Source organism: Mytilus californianus, unplaced genomic scaffold (assembly GCF_021869535.1).
Source record: "Mytilus californianus isolate M0D057914Y unplaced genomic scaffold, xbMytCali1.0.p SCAF_5, whole genome shotgun sequence".
Taxonomy (NCBI): Eukaryota; Metazoa; Mollusca; class Bivalvia; order Mytilida; family Mytilidae; genus Mytilus; species Mytilus californianus.
Genome location: NW_026262701.1, coordinates 82,655,761 through 82,676,603, shown reverse-complemented (window position 1 = coordinate 82,676,603; position 20,843 = coordinate 82,655,761). Strand labels below are relative to the sequence as shown.

At 31.9% G+C, this 20,843-nt stretch overlaps 1 protein-coding gene across 4 annotated transcripts in view; it reads right to left on the bottom strand.

The window, feature by feature from the left end:
- LOC127703183 (CCR4-NOT transcription complex subunit 1-like) overlaps positions 1 to 20,843 on the bottom strand; it is a 62,441-nt gene that overhangs the window by 10,270 nt on the left and 31,328 nt on the right. For all 4 annotated transcript variants that reach the window (XM_052207709.1, XM_052207710.1, XM_052207711.1 and 1 more), the window contains exons 25-43: positions 19,939 to 20,079; positions 19,436 to 19,615; positions 18,803 to 18,919; positions 16,019 to 16,129; positions 15,446 to 15,580; positions 14,312 to 14,596; positions 13,515 to 13,655; positions 12,853 to 13,008; positions 11,752 to 11,910; positions 10,669 to 10,773; positions 8,682 to 8,804; positions 6,464 to 6,652; positions 5,649 to 5,803; positions 4,886 to 5,087; positions 4,510 to 4,577; positions 2,790 to 3,021; positions 1,773 to 2,009; positions 967 to 1,130; positions 491 to 608 (exon numbers count right to left, since the gene is read on the bottom strand). In XM_052207709.1, coding sequence (XP_052063669.1) covers positions 491 to 608; positions 967 to 1,130; positions 1,773 to 2,009; positions 2,790 to 3,021; positions 4,510 to 4,577; positions 4,886 to 5,087; positions 5,649 to 5,803; positions 6,464 to 6,652; positions 8,682 to 8,804; positions 10,669 to 10,773; positions 11,752 to 11,910; positions 12,853 to 13,008; positions 13,515 to 13,655; positions 14,312 to 14,596; positions 15,446 to 15,580; positions 16,019 to 16,129; positions 18,803 to 18,919; positions 19,436 to 19,615; positions 19,939 to 20,079 — 3,018 coding nt within the window. The remainder of the gene's footprint in view (positions 1 to 490; positions 609 to 966; positions 1,131 to 1,772; positions 2,010 to 2,789; positions 3,022 to 4,509; positions 4,578 to 4,885; positions 5,088 to 5,648; positions 5,804 to 6,463; positions 6,653 to 8,681; positions 8,805 to 10,668; positions 10,774 to 11,751; positions 11,911 to 12,852; positions 13,009 to 13,514; positions 13,656 to 14,311; positions 14,597 to 15,445; positions 15,581 to 16,018; positions 16,130 to 18,802; positions 18,920 to 19,435; positions 19,616 to 19,938; positions 20,080 to 20,843) is intronic.

Here is a 20,843-nt window from a genome sequence, read left to right as displayed (position 1 = left end):
AATTTTGCGCCTTAAAAAAATCCTGGGGAGAACACTGATGCAGTTCATTAAATCTATTGATTTGATTCAATAATCCAGAAGACAATGAATATATAATTTACATTCCTGAAATAGTTTTGTTCCTAAAGACAGAACAAAGATATAGTATTAAGACTATTCCTTTAAAACATACATTAAACTCAGGGAGGCCACTCTGAAAATGGTGTGACCATCAATCACTCCATAGAGGCACTTAAGAATTTCTCTTACATTCACTGTATTTAACTACCACCCATAGATGAAATTTGCCTGGACCTCCCCGGAGTCCCATGTATGCTTGTATGGAACAGTCCTTACTTAGTTCTTACTAAATAATAATACATTTATGATTTCAAGTTGTTTATTTTTCTATTTTCATACTATTTATCATGACTTTGACCAAAATCTATTATATACATTGTCAAAATATTAGAATATATATATATATCAAGAAAAATTTAATATAACATACCTTCTGTTGTGGGGTCAGCGCTAACATCCTTCCTATAAATACCCTGTGTGATATCAACTCTAACCAAGCATAGGCAAACCCTGGAGCTTTGGCAGGCCTCAACACATGGAAGGTATTGCTGAAATTTAATAAATCAATAATATACTTTAAACATAGCTCTCTGGGTTTATAACACGTGCAACTAAACATACATTTTTATGAAATCTTATTTTGTAAAGGCAACTAAGATGCAGTTGAAACTATTTATGTGACAGAAATGAAACTATGCTGGATGCAACTACTGTGGATTCATTTATTTTCTCGGATACCATTTTTTGTGGATTAAGGAAAAAATGCGTTTTTGTGGCTTTACAAGTCTGCATTGAAAAGTTGTACTTTGTTGAACATTTAAATTTATTCACCTGTACTCATTAAATCCACAGAAATTGGTATACCACGAATAATAATGAGTCTACAGTATACTAAGAAATTCTTACCAGAAAGCTGTTAGGACTTGATAGTTGATATTTTCCAGTACATGATCTGGTGCATTGAGTTCTATAAATAGCATGATAAATATACGATGATATGGCAGTTGTTGGAATTCTGTGTTTCTTACTGCATGATCTTGTAGTAATACACCTGCTACTATACCAAGTACCTATCACATAGAACAAAAGCATTCAACCATGGAATATAGGACAGATTGATTGTTGGTTGTCATGTCAAGATTTATCTACATGTATGGAGGCTACGTCATGTAAAAGTCATATAGGAATTAAATCTGGTTATTTCTGTTCCATATTATGAATTTCCAATAAAAAATTCTAAAATATATAGGCTTGACTTATAATTTACCAGAAACAAGAAGGTATTTCATAATTTCCTGTTTACCAGGATGATATAAGAAATTTCTGAGTAGAACACTGTGAAGGGAAATCTTTTTTTCACTAGTAATCTGTAATCCATAAATATGTTTATGCATAATTTTATATGTATAAGTTTGTCTTTACTTTCCAAGAGGTACAATCAAGTATTTCTGTAAATGCTCTTAAATTCTAATCCATGTTTTCCAAGACATCAATGAGATTTGATCTTAAGATTTCTATACAATGCTATATACAATTCAAAAATAATAAGATTTTCTCTGTGAGTATATACTAATCAATAATGTTTTTAATTTGTCTTACATCATGTAGCCAATCACCAGAACATAAGAATTACTCATCGTGTACATTTAAAACAAAATTTTCTTCTCTCATAATATAATAAACCAGAACCTATAATATTGCAATATAATTACCTTATTTAATAAATTGATCTTTGTGATTGTGTTTGTAGTGTCACCAGAATGTTTTATCAGCAGTGCAATCAGCCTTACGAAGGCATCAAGTGTATAGAAACATTTGGTCCTGACAATAGCAGGGTTCTGGGTCTGATCTATTAAAGCCCTGTAACACAAATCTACACACATCTCAGTACAAAGACGAAAGAAACGTGTAATGAGATCATCTGTTTTTAGAATCCCTTGTTGGTGCATCTAAAATTAGAAAAACATATTTCTGAATTTCACATATAATATATCTTCATATAAGATAATTTAACAGTATGGATGTACCTGCATTACTGCTGAAAACATAAAAAATATGAATAGGTTATAACATAACGTAAAACAAGAATGTGTCCATAGTACACGGGTGCCCCACTCGCACTATCATTTTCTATGTTCAGTGGACCGTGAAATTGGGGTAAAAACTCTAATTTGGCATTAAAATTAGAAAGATCATATCATAGGGAATATGTGTACTAAGTTTCAAGTTGATTGGACTTCAAACTTCATCAAAAACTACCTTGACCAAAAACTTTAACCTGAAGCTGGACGGACGAACGAACAGACACACAGACTGAAAAACATAATGCCCCTAGGTGGGGCATAAAAAAGAAAATGAATTAAAGTGTGCATACAAAGAGTGTGACTTCCACTTACAAATGCAATAATCTCATAGTTACTAAAACTGAAATGTTTTATCTAATTGATCACTAAATCCTCCAATGAGAAGTTGAAGCAGAAATATGATTTTTTTCTGATGCCTGCTAAATAAACACAAATGCACAAATTGAAGTGAATTTCAGCAAAGATTACTATCATTATACTTAGTATGTAACTTTTTCAAAAATATTTTCTTTGTTCAACTCTTTTTACTTTTCCATCTTTGCTGAATCTTCAACTAAAAGACACATAATCTACAATGAAATCATGATAAACTATTTATCTTTTCAATCTGTAGCAACATTTCAAAGAACTATTTTTAACACTGACCGATTGAACAAATGCTGTAAATGCTTTTGTGCTGTCACGTCCTGCCTGGGGTGAGTGGTACATGTTCACCCAATCTCTCAATAACAGTTCTGCTTTATCATGAAGTCCAGGAGGATCATCTATCTCTCTGGCTTGTAATATACCAGTCTGCATCATAGTTGTGGGACCTCCCAAAGCTCTCTCTAAGCCAAAGTCAGTGTTTGGTCTCAAATTCTCCAGTAAGTTACTCAAGCTATATTATACATACAAAGAAAACTTTCATTTATGAGAAGATATAGACAAAATTATGTTATCTATATAAATGAGAAGCTATAGACAAAACAAGTGAAACTGTGAGCTACTGCTCACTGATGATACCCCTGCCGCAAGTGGATAATTTTAATAGTGTAAAAATATGTAAGTGTTCATTAAGTTGTTGAGTGATGAATCTGAAAACAATATAGCTGACTTATATAAACCCTGGAACCAAATTTTAAAAATCCTTGTATTGTAGTTCCTGAGAAAAATGTGATGAAAATTTTCAACTTGGCTATCATGTGTAAAATGATACAAGTGTTCGGTAAACAGGAAGTTGTCGAGTGATGAATCTGAAAACGCATCACACGGTCTAGCTGACTTATACAAACCCTGAAATCAAATTCCTGAAATCCTTGTAATGTAGTTCTTGAGAAAGATGCGAGGAAAAAATATTCATAGGACGTAAGGACGGACTGAAGGACTGATGGATGGACGGACAGACGGACAGACAGAGGTAAAACAGTATACCCCCACTTTTTAAAGCGGGGGTATAATAATTATGTTATCTATATAAATGAGAAGATATAGACAAAATCATGTTATCTATATACACGAGAAGCTATAGACAAAATTATGTTATCTATATACATGAGAAGCTATAGGCAAAATTATGTTATCCATATATACATCTTGAGGATGACTCAAGAAACTGTAGAGTGTAATGGAATAGTACCAATTTGAGACAGGTATAAACAACAGTATTGCTGACTATGAACATATTTGATCATACGATGTAGTTTCCAAATAAAAGAATGATATCATGATCATCTGATACAATGTTATATATCTTGACATTATGATAGACCATATCACTTTAAAAATAATCAATTATGTCAACACAAAATCTGGTATCCCAGTTTTTTTAGCTGTACTGTAAAAGTATGATGTGCTGCATGTATAATATGTCTTTTTCCCTCCTTCAAAATACCTTTGTATTCAACCACAAGATGAATATTAAGTTTAGAAAAATTTCCCTTGGTATTCCATATCAAAAATGTATATGTGTCAAAAGGCATTCTGAACATAATTTAGTGTAAACAAGTACCTTCTAAAGAAAAGGAATGTACGAGTTGACAGATTATACATTTGTAAAACAGAATTTCATTGGTTCTTTTGGGATTCCCCAACAGTTGTGTCCAATCAAAAAGGTTTTAACAGTGGTATATTTTAGGAAAATATCCGTCACTGTGACTACATGCAAGTTTGTTAACAGCGGATACATCAGTTTATCCCAAGACATACTTATGCAAGCAGATTTATCAGTTACTGCGAATAGAACGATGATAAAAACCGTGAATGTATCAGTCAGTGGTAGATAAAGAGTTAATCATTTGCCAGGAAAATCTTATTACAATTTTGTTTCCTTTTCACACTTAGCATGTTTGACAATGCATATAAAATGTGAAGGTAAAAAAGTACTCACCCTTCTGGGGATTGTCTAGTTCGAGTAGATATTGTTGTCAATGCTTCAATGGTGTTTGTAAAGTCACTCTGCAAAAAAAAATATATACCAAATTTGCACACCACTTTTTATTTTCTTATTTTCATTAAAATCTATTTATCAATACAATAACCAAAACATATGCTTACAAGTATATACCCATTTAAAGTTTTAAAATATATTTGTTCATTTGAAAACATTCTTAATTCCATTTAGATTTATATTCTCAATGAACAGCACATTTCCCTTTACAAATATTACTTAAAAAAAATTCAAGCTTTAAAGCCATTTAAAAGACAGATTTCCAACATTTTTTACATTATATATTGTTTCTTTTATGTATGAAATAAATGTTTACCTCAGTAGCTGAAGCCTTATCATCAACACAGAATCTTTGGACTACCTGCATGGCCAGACTTACAGCCATATAATTCATACCATTCTCCATCAGCTGGGCTAGATACATGTCGTACTGGGGCATGTTAACTAGCTGACTTCGTATCAAACAATCTACAGCTTCTATTGTATATTTGTGTTGTTCATTAGCTTCTATCATACACCTATAATATATTCAAATATAATCTACAGTTTAAACAAAATACTTCTTAAAAAGGTGTACTATTAATTTTTTATAATGCTTTTGCACAATTTATTTCAAAAATTTTGATAAGAAAATTTGAATGCAGTGGTGTCCACAATAAATTTTCACAGGTTTAAATCTTCTACCATTGTTTGTTTGTCTTATCATTTTTATGGATATTTATTTTTCACATATTTACACTATATATTATGCATTTTAATTATGACAAATTTATTTCAAAAGTATCTCGTTTTTAGTTCTTTTCGGGAACCACAAAATTAGCAAAAATTAGAACATCACTTAATTCATACTTTTGCTGTATTTTGAAGACAAAGGCAGTAGCTTTGTATTACACCCGAGGAGTTTCAGACATGCTGTATTTACATAGAATGACAAAATAAAAGTAATGTTTGTTTCTGATGAACTGAGACTGATTAAGATCTTTGCATCCTGGATTAGGGGAACACCTTTATTTTGGTAGGTCTATAAAACCTTGTTTAATCTAAATTAACAGGACAAACAAGTTTAATATGCCACTGACCTAGTTACTTGTTTATTTGTCCAAGATCCGCCAAATCCAAATGCTCTCATTTCCTGTAGCGCTCTCAGAACTGTCAAGTTACATTCCTTGAACCTCAACGTGAGTTCCTGATCTGCTGATAATCCTTGCAGATGTTCTAATAAACCCTCAACAGCCTACAAATGTAAATAAAATACATTTCCAAAAATAGATCATCCTCAATTATTGTATTTATAAATCACTGTTAGTCTCTGTTTGAGAGAAAACTAACCACTGACTTACAAAACATATCATTTGTGTTTTAATCTATTGTTTTTGTGTGATTTTGCCACAAGCATTTACCAATTTTTCAAGTTCTATTTATGATTTTATAGTTTGTTAGTTTGTTTACACCTTACAAAATTTTATAAGTTATGACTGTTCAAAAGCTAAATATCAAAATTATGAAAATCTCAAACTGTCTGTAGAAAACCTCAAAACTTAACCAGTATGGGAGTCTCACAATTTTCTTTATAGAGACATCAAACTTAAGAGGTTTGAAAAGTAACAGATTTGACTTATTGAGAATATAGACAATCATCTATAGGTACAATTATATTTGATAATGAACAGAAGCTGAAAGAAATTAACCAGAGAACAATGCAAGATGGTATGGATCCAACTTGAAATCAGCTATTTTTACTTGGGGCTTAACAGATTGTGCTGTATGAGGAGCATCACTCAAATATCTATCCTCAGGTAGAGTGGTTCTCGTGTATAAGCAGTTTCTTTAGGGAGACCAGTTTGATTTTCTAACAAAAGAGTTATAAACTAGATAATTTGACCCGATTACATACTTTCTGTATTAGATTGACTACTGTAACTTGTTCTCTGGAATTTCTGAGCATGATCAAGGCTTCCAAAAGACTGTGGAGCTGATTGATCTGTGGGTTACTGGCAGGGAACATGATCTGTAACTGTTGTACGTGTTGCTCTATCTCACGAATAATTCTCTCAAACAATTGGAAGGATTCATCACTGTATGTCTAGAAAACAAATATAATAATATAGCCTTTTTGTTAGATCTTATCTTGTCAATATTTTAACACTTACAACATATTGTACATTGACAGTAATTTCATAAATGTAAATGCTCAAAATACAAATTGAATATATTGTGTATACTTCAGGCTTCCTGTAAAATATTGCCTTACATAAAGTGTGCACCTATCAGGAATGGTAAGGCCAAACCAAATTAATTCCTGGTTCCTCACTTCTTGAGCCAAAAAAGAGGAGTAAGCATTTAATTTTTTCTAAAAATAAGATTTTTCAGAGGCTAAAGAATTTTCTTCTAGCAAGCAGCAATGTTTTTTTTAAAATAATTTTACAACAGAATGAACAGTATGAATTATTCAAGCAAGCCGCATAATATTTAATTCTTTTCCATAAAATCAATGGAAGTATTTATTTTATATATCTATTTATCTTAGTCCTAAACTTAAACACAATCGTCCAAGTAATGCATTTTCCCAGACAAATTTGACGTCATAAAACAAATATATTCAGGTTACAATCAGTGTCTAGTGTACTATGACACTTTTCCCACCTAATAACCCCAGGTCAACAGGGGCAGTTTATTCATTAAACAGAAATTGGAAACTAGTTTATTCTTTGTCAACACCCTTCAAATTGATGGGGAGTAGACTTCTTCGTAGTACGCAAAAAGGAGAACTCATGAAATAATAGGGAGACTTCAGGGATACATCAACTCCATATAATTCCTTAAATAGATCTTAATGTGACATCTGTGCTGTCTCAAGTATTCGAGATACATGTAGCCAGTAATTATGCATACTTTGCCATCTTGACCATTCCCTTCAAAGTTAAGTATTTTTGTAATACCTCTAATAGGATGTTATAACATATTTTCCTTGATAAACTGTTCAATTCCTGTTTGGTAATTTATTTTCCCCCATACATGTATTATACATTGATCTCTAATACTAATAGCCTACTTGGTTGATATTTGGTATGTTTTTGTAAGTCAGCAATGTTGACACATGCAGATCTACCCCATGTTCCCTATATGAATTTTGGTATGTTATTGTAGCTCAGCAATGTTGACACATGAAGATCTACCCCATGTTCCCTATATGAAAGTATAAGAAATATGACACTAATAAGTTTTATTTTAAGCTATTTCATTAGACCTCGAAATACTTTTATAGTATTGTCTATAATCAATGATTTCTTTTCCAAAATAGCAACTATTTTCTATTTTCTGGATAATCAAAAAATTTGTAAAGGGTTCCCAAGAGCCTGAATGCTGCTGTCAGTGTAAAAGCGTAATGTTGATTGTTAAAAGCCAAGTCTTTTATCAGTAAAATACGGAAAAGTTACAAAAATATATTTTATTAAAAATTTTACTCTGAATACAGTAATACAGAGTAAAATTTTTAAAATATTGTCTTTTGATCATAAAAAAGCTTCTGTCTGAATTTTCTTAAAATTTCATGAAGGTTTCATTTGGCAAATGGTGGCTGACAAAATAACCTGATCACACAGGTAAATAATCTTTGACATGTGACAAGGAAGGGAATAGGATATTTATACTACAATAAATATGTCAAACATTCATAAGGGATCATTTATATCAAGTTTTAAAGACGCAATATATTTATTTCATTGAAATTCTGAACCGAGGGCATCATTTCTGAAAATTTAAGGCAACTTTAACTTCACCTGGAGGAATATTCAGGGCAAAATCAGAATCCTAGGATGAAAATCTTACTCACTTCTCCTGCTGTGGTAAGCCCTGAATGTTTTAAATAGTACGGCTATAAATTCATTGTTTGTGAATTCACCGTTTCAGAATTCATAGGACTATGAGTAATTTCATTTATCCTACTTCAAAATGAAAATAATGTCACGTCATTGGTTAAATTTCAATTGTTAATGACGTTTTTAACCAATCATAACGTAATGGTTTACGCTTTTAAAATATTTCCCAGAATGCGTAAGATTTTGAAACGGCGAATTGAGGAAACTATAATTCACAATAAAAGATAAACATACAGGCTGTGGTTTAGCAGGTACAGCTCCAGGAGGAAAGGAGGGATCTCCAGCTGGTAGAAATCCTGGGATGTTCCTGGCAAACTCTTCATATACAGATAACTGACTTGGAGTGGCTCCTCCAACCTATATTTAGAAAGATACATAATGTTGTACTGTTAAGTTTATGGTATCTAAGTCAATGAAGGCAAACTCACATCACACTACACTGCTGACTGTAATCAACATTTTGTGAATAATATTTTCTTAATAATTATTTGGTCTATGATTACATTGTCACAAAAAAATATTATATGAACAAGTCTTCATCCACACATTACATAAAGCCAATAAAACAAACCTACAAGTGAGTCTGTAATCTAGTGCTTGTCGTTTGTTGCTGTATATCAAATTTGTTTTTTGTTTATTGTTTTGTACATAAATCAGGCTTTTGGATTTCTCATTTGAATTGTTTTACATTTGTCATTTCTTTTTATAGCTTACTAAACAGTATGTGTTTTGCTCATTGTTGAAGGCAGTACGATGACCAATTTTTGTTAACTTCTTCGTTATTTGGTAATCATACCACATCTTCTTAGTTTTATAATAAGAGAAAACAAGGAAATACACTTCTCTCTGTTAATAAATAAACTATTAACACAGAGATATGTCTCGTCTTTTTGTAATTTTGATAATGCAAATGTTGAAATTGAAATAGCAATACTTTTAACATGTAAGTTATGCAAATATTCAAAGTCAATGAACCATGACTGAAGGTACATGGCTAAACAATCTCCATGGAAATGAAATGTGCCAATGCTAATACAACTGCATACCAAATACCACTGACTTATCATAAGTCGTTCCCTTTAAACAAACCTAAACACAAACATTCACTAATAAACTTAATGTAAAAGTTTCAAAGTCAATGAACCATGATGATGGGGTGGGGCTATATAATCTTCATGGAAACAAGACTTGCACATGCCAATAAATTTGCATACCAAATATCATTGACTTAACATTAGCAGTTCATCTTAAACTGGTCTAATCACAAACTAATACATGTAAACTAAGCAAAAGTTTCAAAGTCAATAGACCATGACTGAGGGGGCGGGGCCAAATATTCTCCATGGAAATGAGATGTGCTAATGCTTATACAACTGCATACCAATTAACATTGGCCTAACACTAATGGTTCCCCTTGAACTGACCTAATCACAAACTAATACATGTAAACTATGCAAAAGTTTCAAAGTCAATAGACTATGAATGAGGGGGTGGAGCCAAATAATTTCCATGGAAATGAGATATGCCAATGCTTATACAACTGCATACCAATTAACATTGGCCTACCACTAGTGGTTCCCCATGAACTGACCTAATCACAAACTCATAAATGTAAACCAAGCAAAAGTTTCAAAATCAATAGACCATGACTGAGGGGGCAGGGCCAAACAAATTCAATGGAAATGAGATGTGCCAATGCTAATACAACTGCATACCAAATATCATTGATCTACCACTAGTTGTTCACCATAAACTAGACCTAATTACAAACTAATACATTGTTGACGCCGCCGCCACCGCCCCCGGAAACAGCATACCTATGTCTCGCTTTTTGACTCTGTCAAGGCGAGACAAAAAATCTTGTAAAATAGTTTAACTTCTTCTGATATTAACTTATGCTATTATCTATTACTTTAGCTTTAAAGACGGCTAGTAATAACAGTTTATAACACTTATCCTAGATATCTTGTTCATTTCATATGAATATTACAGAAATAAAAACAAAAATAATTCATGAAATGGGGGTGAGAAGTATTGATGTTGATGTGTTTTCTTACCCAACTTTAATCCTGTCTCATCCATACAGATGTTATATTAGCATCACAAAAGGTTACCATGTGTTTTAAAACTTTGGATTTCAACATATCAATAACAAGAAGGCATAAAAGATATCAAATGCATAGAGTTATCCTTTGACAAAATCCCCTGAAGAGTTACTTACCTTTAATCTGATTTGTTCTGGCATTCTCTCAGCTTGATACGTCAGTACGACAGGATCACAGTAACGTCTACCCTCTGTTCTAGCATGTTTTCTAAGTTCAAATTCCTACAATATTTTATGTTTGTAATGTTATATGTGAACAATCAAAAATTTTTGTATTTGTATTAACAAATCTTGTAAACAATTGAACACATTTTAGTCATCATTATTAATTTGAGTAACAGTAATTATTTTTTTCATCTGCCTCTGGACTTTAGATGTTGCTTAAAGATATGTTTTTCAGGTGTCCTTTTTATTTACATAATATTCCTCATGTTTCTTTAACACTTAACTTCAACTTCTTTACTCATCAAAATCGATACTGGACATCTAATAATGTGTGCATGTGAGTAGTGTGATGTGCACATCAAGCATGTAAAAACAAGTATCTCAATGTCTTGCAAGTTTAATTCAACTTTCAAAATTATCATTTATTACAAAACTAGCAAGCGTTGTAAGCACTGAACATTAACAACAATTTTAGAAATATCAACACAAATTACAGCCTAATCCATTTTTCTTGTAGGTAGTCATGTTACAAGAGCTTTCTTTTAAGAAAATCATAAACTATTGAATTCAATATTGATATGACAGAAGTCATGTAAATCTGTGGTAAAGTTATATGAATCAACCTGTTTCAATTCAGATGACGAAAGCAGAATTAACTAACTAGTCAGCGAACTAGAACTGTGAATGAACTTACATAAGGATACCTCTGAGAGAATATTACCTGAGTTTACCTCTGAGAGAATATTACCTGAGTTATCTCCATTTTGACCATGATCACTTTCCTTTATGCATATCCTCATGTAGTGTTCTGCAACTGTGTAAAATTTCATAAATATCCATCTAGCCGTTTAGGAAAAGTTGTCCTTACAAGGCACATTGACAAATGTGCAGGTTGATTCCTATATACCCCCCACCACCAACTTTGTTTTTAGGGGTATTATATGAATGGGTTTTGCAGCAGATAATGAAATGGAAATATTTTTAAGCTTATAATGAAATGGAAATATTTTTAAGCTTATCTATTGTCAAACTTACTGTAGCTAATCTTTTGTCAATATCTGGTATTGCTTTTTCTATGGCAGTTTTCTGGATGAAGACACAAGCTAATTCTGTATTATCCTGTGCTACTTGTTGTGCAGCTTGTTCTATCATTTCCTTTTGTTGTGGAGTTGCTCCTTGGAAATTTGCATCAATCTACAAAAAATAAACAGTCTTTTCATTATCTATATATAAAATTACCAGACATTTTCAGCTATTATATCATTTAAAGGGGCACTAGCTGTTAAATTCATGTTCACCGATTTGACTCAAATTCTCATATTTGATTTATAACAATGTAAAACCTTTATCCAAACTATTAAAAGTCTAAAATAAACAATTTACAAGGCATGGGCTCGGTAATATGTAGCTTCCATTGAACCATACTGGCTGCTAAAAGCGAATAATTATTTCACTATTTCACTTTCATTAATGATTGAACAAAAAAAATCCTATTTTAGATTTTTTATATATCTCGTAGCTAGTGCCCCTTTAAAGGAAACAAGTTTAAAACAAACTTTTTTATAGCTACACCACATCAAATTAAAAGTTATCTGCAAATGGAATTTACACAAATAGAAAGTCTTGCATTTTTTCATTACAGAAGACAAGTAAAATGAAAACAAAAATATGTGTCCATAGGAAACTATGTCATACTCATACTATCTTATTTCCTTGTTCAGTGAACCATGAAATCTAGGTCAATACTCAAATTTGACATATAAATTAAATATTTCTCTTCATAATGAACATGTATATAGAGTTTCAAGTTAATGTGACACACTTCCCTAAACCAAAACTTTAACCTAATACTTTCCATGTTCAGTGGTCAAAACCCTAATTTGGCAAACATATTAAATAGCTTACCTCATAATAAACATGTGTACTAAGTTTTAAACTGAAGTGACCACAAACTGCCCTAAGCCAAAACTTAACTTACCTTTAACCAAAACATAACCTAATATAGGACAGACAGTCAGACAAACAGACTCACAGACCAGAAAACATAATGCCCCTCTACTGTCCTAGGCTATACAGGACATAACAAGGTTATATTCAGTTCATTCTAAAAACTATGCTTTTTATTTGTTTTCTTACCCTTAGTGTTGACAGGAAAGCACTCTTTAAATTGTTGCTGATATTAACAAGTACTGGTTCCCTGCTAGTAATTAAAGCCAGTCCAGAAATCATGTGACGAACCATGTGATGTGCAGCTGCCCTCATTCTGCTCTCATCAGGATCCAATGCAAAATCCTGAAATTTTTTTTTACCAAAATTTTATTACTTATAATGCAGATATAAATGGTTCATTAAAAATGTTTCTACAATCACATCTTTAAACATTAATATGTTATGAAAAAATTAAGAGTTTATATAAACGAGGCTCTAGTTTCACTTTTTCATCAGAATTGCTGTTTTGTTCAAGTTCATTTTGATTTTAAGCGTATAAAAGTGTTTTCCAAAATTTTTTTAGTTCAAAAATGTCAACTTTCAGCATAGCTCTGTATGTTAATGTTACCAAATTATTGCATAAATATATGTTGTATGCATCAAAACAAACTCTGGTATAATTTTAAGGTATTTTACAGTGTTATAAATGAATAACTGACCATTTACAGAACTATTAACATTTCAGTAAAGCCATTATCAAACTAATGAATAAACAATTTGTTTCCCCTTTTTATTACTGTTCTTTTTACATTTTGTCACAATGTTGTTTTCCACACTGAATCTTACCCAATAAAACTAGAAATTCATACCTTTTTGATAATTTGTTCACAGGTCACCAATGAAATCTTTATTGTTCTTTCAACAACAGGAGGAAGTAACTCCTGTAAAGATTTTTCAACTGCAATCTTTACCAGCTGTTTCAGCTGAGGATTGGCTTGGAATAGTGCAATCTGAAATGTAACAATTGAAAACGAATGTTAATTCTGCAATTCTAATATAAATAAACTATTGAATAATTAGACCATCTGGTTCTTACAATAAAGCAGGGAAAAGTAATCAGGACTCTTTTTCAAAGGAAGGTTGATATTTTATAGTGTGTCTTTCTATGTTGTGATGTTACACTATTGTTATAGAAAAAGGGTGAAGGTTTGGTACCATTAAAACGTTTAAACCCGCTGCATTTGTTTGCACCTGTCCTAAGTCAGGAATCTGATGTTCAGTAGTTGTCGTTTGTTGATGTGGTTCTTAAGTGTTTCTCGTTTTTTATATAGATTAGACCGTTGGTTTTCCCGTTTGAATGGTTTTACACCAGTAATTTTTGGGGCCCTTTATAGCTTACTGTTCGGTGTGAGCCAAGGTTCCGTGTTGAAGACCGTACTTTGACCTATAATGGTTTACTTTTTTAAATTTTGACTTGGATGGAGAGTTGTCTCACTGGCACTCATACCACATCTTCTTATACCTATTAATGAAAGAATTTTTTTTTCATTCAAAAAAAAAATAAAGACTATTGAGATCATGGCTTTTATAGTATTAAATTGACATGTTGCAAATGAGTTTAAAAATCTTTCAACACAAACTTTAATCATTCATAAAATAATATTACCTGATCGTTAATAGTACACAGATTACCAATGGTTGCCATGTTAGCAGTATTGACATCATCGTATGAGAATTGAGGACGTGGTGGTAAGTTAGGCGTCGTTGTTGGTGTGGTGCCTCTGGCTGTTGTTGGAACAGTTGGTGTTCCAGCTGTCATCATGGCTGCTTGGTCCCCAGGCTGTGGGGTCAAGTCTGGCAGTGGATGTGGTAGCTTACTACCTGGTGACAACTGGGGCTCTATTTCCGAAATTCTACTTACATCTTTCAGATACATAGTTGGTCGACAGTCCTATTCATCAAAAGCAAAAAAATTACAAAATATTACACATTTACTATTGACTATGCTTTCACTGGTAAAAAATATTGACTTTTATTAGAGCTGTTCCGAAATTAAATGGATATGGGCACAGAAGGCATGTTTTTTTTAAACCATACCACCAATAAAATAATAACTTACATTTTACTTATAATTCTTACAAAATTCTGAGGAAAATTCAATCATAAATATTTAATTAATTTGAGTGCCTCCCATCCCCACCACCAGATAAATTTTGGAACAGTCCTAATAATCAATCTTAATAAACTAACTAATTTTACTAAGCTTACAAACTGACCCCAACTGACCTAATTACAATGAAACTTTTTATATAATTATGTTGCACTGTTAATATAATGGACCCATTAAGCAATGATAATGCATGATGAATATTACCATTTTAAACATTCTGATTGGTCCAGACATCATTTATGAAGATTGGGGAGTATTGCTGTTTCAAACATTCTGATTGGTCCAGACATCATTTATGAAGATTGGACAATATTGCTGTTTTAACCTTTCTGATTGGTCCAGACATCATTTATGAAGATTGGGGACTATTGCTGTTTTAAACATTCTGATTGGTCTAGACATCATTTATGAAGATTGGACAATATTGCTGTTTTAAACTTTCTGATTGGTCCAGACATCATTTATGAAGATTGGGGAATATTGCTGTTTTAAACATTCTGATTGGTCCAGACATCATTTATGAAGATTGCACAATACAATCTACAAGGATTGAAGTTGAAAATCTAAATTATTTCATTCACTAACACTGTAATATTTGTATGAATAATTTTGATTTAACTGGACACTTACACTCAGGTCAATGCTTAGAGTTTTACATAAAACTTCTATCTCAAATTTCAGGTTCAATTTCAGATCTGGTTCCATATGTAGCTCTGCCAAAACATTCATTATTCCCATTGTCCATGGATTTGGAGGTTTAAAAACCTGAAATAGATTGTTAACAATTAATACAAAACAAATGCATGCTTTTAGATATTAATTTGTGTTGTTAACAATGTAGAGTATATATGAATGACATATAATACCTTGTCATTCATCTATAGCATTTCTGAGTTTGACTAAATATATCCTACCCTTCTATTAGAAAGTAAGATGTGAACAAGAGGCATACTTCGATAAAGAGTTAATATACTGGAAAAAACAACACACTTGTAGCTCCTCATCATACAATTAATTACTAAATACTAGGAAAATATGTGTAGGCATGATAAAAGAAGTACAGATGAATGTTTAATACCATTAAAGGAAAGAATGAACGATTTCTATGGCCACTTGTGAGGGAAATAAAATATCAGTAGTTTCTTCCTCCTAGAAATGAATGTTCAACACTTTGTTATGCCATGTTAAGTGTCGAATTCTTACCTTACTTTTAGCACATGATTCTATTATTTTAGCACTAAATGGCACAACATACAGTAGTTCTCTTGCCCCTTTGTGGTAAGCTTCATACAGCAAGGACTTGATATCTATCTCCTGTAAAATACGAATTAAATTTCTACTCATAAGATCATGTTTTTGCTTTAATCAAAAATCAAATTAAATCAATTTTTCAAAAATAACCTTAAAAATAAAATGCTTCGCTGGGGCGCAGCTTGATACGACCGCAGAGGTCGAACCCTGAACAGTTGGGGCAAGTATGGACACAACATTCAAGCTTGATACAGCTCTGAATTTGGATTGTTATTAAATATTTGACACAGCATAGGTTTCTGACACAGAAAGAATGTGGGCTAAGAACTTGAATTTTTGTAATTTACCTATTATGGTCCAATGTCCAAAATCAAAATACATGGTTAGATTCAGCATATCAAAGAACCCCATATATTCAATTTTTGTTAAAATCAAAAAAAGTTTAATTTTGGACCCCAACTTGGACAAACTTGAAAACTGGGCCCATAATCAAAAATCTAAACACATGTTTAGATTCAGCATATCAAAGAACCCCAAGAAATCAATTTTTGCTAAAATCAAACTAAGTTTAATTTTGGACCCTTTGGACCTTAATGTAGACCAATTTAAAAAACGGGACTTAAAATTAAAAATCTAAATACACGGTTAGATTTGGAATATCAAAGAACCCCAATAATTCAATTTTTGATGAAATCAAACAAAGTTTAATTTGGACCCTTTTGACCTCAATATGAACCAATTTCATAGCGGGGCCCACAAATAAAAAATCTAAATTCATGGTTAGATTCAGCATATCAAAGAACCCCATATATTCAATTCTTGTTGAAATCCAAAAAAGTTTAATTTTGGACCCCAACTTGGACCAACTTGAAAACTGGGCCCATAATCAAAAATCTAAATACATGTTTAGATTCAGCATATCAAAGAACCCCATATATTCAATTTTTGTTGAAATCAAACAAAGTTTAAATACTGGACCCTATCTTGGACCAACTTGAAAACTGGGCCCATAATCAAAAATCTAAACACATGTTTAGATTCAGCATATCAAAGAACTCCAAGAATTCAATTTTTGTTAAAATCAAACTAAGTTTAATTTTGGACCCTTTGGACCTGAATGTAGACCAATTTAAAAAACAGGACCCAAAATTAAAAATCTAAATACACGGTTAGATTTGGAATATCAAAGAGCCCCAATAATTCAATTTTAGATGAAATCAAACAAAGTTTAATTTTGGACCCTTTTGACCTCAATATGAACCAATTTGATAACGGGGTCCACAAATAAAAAATCTAAATACATGGTTAGATTCAGCATATCAAAGAACCCCATATATTCAATTTTTGTTGAAATCAAACAAAGTTTAATTTTGGACCCCAATTTGGACCAACTTGAAAACTGGGCCAAAAATCAAAAATCTAAATACATGTTTAGATTCAGCATATTAAAGAACCTCATATATTCAATTTTTGCTAAAATCAAACAAAGTTTAATTTTGGACCCTTTGGACCTTAATGTAGACTATTTTGAAAACTGGACCCAAAATTAAAAATCTAAATACACTGTTAGATTCGGCATAACAAATAAATAAATGTGATCAAAGATTTTACAAATCTAATGCGCCATACTGTGCAATTAAAGATTACTTCTTGAAATTTTTCAATATTTGAAATTTGAAAAAAAAATAATATTTGAAGAATAATTCTTTTTAATTTCTGAAATTTGAAATGAGAAAAAATTGACCCCCCACAATTTCTTTTTATCCCCCCCCCCCTTTTTTCCCCAAAAAAATTCTTTCCCTCAAGATATGGTCATAATCTCAATTCAAATTTCCAATGGAGTTGGCAACCATAATTACCTATTTAATTTTACCATAGTGCTAACTTAATCTATTTTATAATAGAATTAAAAATATAGTGTCAAATCTTTCATATGGATTTTTTTGTAAAATAAAATGATGCAACATTTGCAGATATTTTTACTGGTCTTCCTTTATAAATATGCATTTCTTTAAACATAATTTAAAAGCAGTGTAAGGGAAGTAACCAAAACGTTGTATTTGGATTACCTCCCTTACACTGTTTTAAATTATCTTTATTGTTCATTAACCATTACTTTATACATAATTTAAAAGCAGTGTAAGGGAGATAATTTCAATGATGTATTTGATTTATCTCCCTTACACTGCTTTAAATTATGTTTTGTACTAAAGTATTTGTCCATTAACCAGGACAACCTTGTTTTTCCCCCTTTTTTGCCCCTAATTCCCAAACGGTTTGAGCCATAACCCCCCAAAGCAAATCCTAACCATCCCTTTGTGGTATGGAAACTTGTAGTATAATTTCAGAGAGATCCATACACTGTTCCACAGTTATTGTCTGGAAACTAGAAAATCTTTATTTTTGGCCCCTAATCCCTTAACTGTTGGTACCATAACCCCCAAAATCAATCCCAACCTTCCTTTTGTGGTATTTAACCTTATGGTAAAATTTCAAAAAGATCCATTCACTTAAACTAAAGTTAGAGTGCGAAAACCAATGTGTATTCGGACGACGACGCAGGACGACGACGACGACGACGCCAACGTCATACCAATATACGACCACAAAAATTTTTTTGCGGTCGTATAAAAATCTGTCATCTGGTAATTTTCATTGTTGTGTTGCTGTTTCATTGACTTGTACCCCACATCTTCATTTTTTTATATAAAATGTTAAAATGTGAAGAATACTTACAAGCTGAAGAATAGGTTTATTCTTTGCTAGCGTCAGCATTCCTATCCAGTGACCTAAATTCTTCAATAATGTCCGGTCTGAAAAATTGGCATCTCCTTTATCACTGCATAACAAAACCTGGAATAAAATACAAATTATATGCTTTAGTGTACTAGCAATGCAATGCAATACAATACAAATACTTCATTTATGTCTCTCCATTAATATCACAAAACATAACATAATACATGAATACATAGAATAATACAAAATAGTAATGCCAGTCTAAAAAAAATTATGAGAGACTGCATTAAAAAAATTACATTTCTTGTGTGAGTATGCTTTAGTGTACTAGCAATGCAATACAATACTCATAGTTAATTTATTTCTCACCATTAATATTACAAAACATATAGAAAAAAATATTCAACTTGTGACAGAACAACACTGGTAATTAACTCATGCGCTATGCGCATTCGTGAATTAATGTGTTGTTTGGTCACTCTTTGAATATTTTTTTCTGTTTCGATTGGTTATTCTGTAAATATCAATGTACAGCTAAATTTTCAAAGCACAAGCAGCATGTTGTTAGTAAAATGTCTTCATTTCAGAATGTCAATTTGTGTAACTATAAATTTTAATCTTCATTCTTACCTTTATATTTCTAAAAGTCTCTCTGATAACTTGCTGTTGAAATTCTCCATTTCCAAGTACATCAACAAAACTGGCATACAATGTGTGAAAGTTAGGTTCAATACTGGCCCTCTTCATGACAAGGTATTGACCAACCCAAGGCATATAATCCTCAGATACTTCCTTCTTCAATTCCTCACCCTGTTCAAAAATTGAAGAAGCTTGCAGTTAGTACAATATTTTCTTAAATGTCAACAGATTTGATCTTTCTGCTGTATAGTTAGTACTACTAGCCACACAAAATCTTTGTATTTAAGGTAGACAATCTATTAACATCATTATCATTGCTAGTTATTGCTGTATAATAGTTCTTGTAAATTCAACTGAAATGGCACTCTTCCAACAAGGAATATGAGATTAAATGCCCTCAAAAATAACTGGACATCTTACTTTCATTTCTTACATGCTGTCAAGATGGCAAACAGTGGAACATATAAAGGCAATTTTGGAAAAAAATTACTGACCTTTTGATTCATATTAGCCAAAGAGAGATTGTTGAATATGAAAAAGATTTTGTCCTGAACAGATTCTGGAGGTGGTGGTATGTTTTCTTTCAATTGTCCTGCTAACAATGTGTCAATATTTGTAGCACTAGCTATTGATGGCTGAAACACAAAAACAATGGTTATTGAACAGTTAAATCCATTATAAAGCATTTATTTGTATATGTGTATATCACTGGCTATAACCTTAGAGCATATATTCATGTAACTTTAAACAATGTTGTCGTCTTGAATTCTAACAATTAAGTTGATCTTTAACTACTTTCTAGACTTAACCAAGAACAGCTGGTAAAAATTTTAAAATGTTAAAACACGTGCTAGGGGTCGTCTTAAAACTTCCAGTGAGGTGAGAGTTTTTTGCTGTGTGTTGAAGGCCTCTCTGCGACTTTAAGCTGATACTTTGCTTTTTGTTGTGTGTTTTTTGAGGTGAATCTTATGTTTAAAAAATGTGGATAGTGTCCACGTGTGGACACAGATGATGCCCCCGCTTGCATTTCATAATAGTTATAAAGGGACATAACTGAAGAACGGTAAAAGTGACGCTACCCAAATTTGAACTTGATCTGAGTTTTGTGGTAATAAGCATTGTGTGTAAGTCTCATAACATTTGGTTGAGGCTAACTTAAGTAGTGAACAGAAACTTAAAATTCAGCAATTTTTCTATTTGTAAACACGCATAACTCTAGAACGATTGTGTATAAGTTTTATAACATTTGGTTGAGACAAACTAAAGTTAGAGAACGGAAATGAAAAATTCAGCAATTTTTATGTTTATAAAGGGACACAACTCAAGAATGGTAAAAGTGTTGCCACCAAATTTCGTACTTAATCTGTATTATGTAGTAATAAGCAGTGTGTATAAGTTT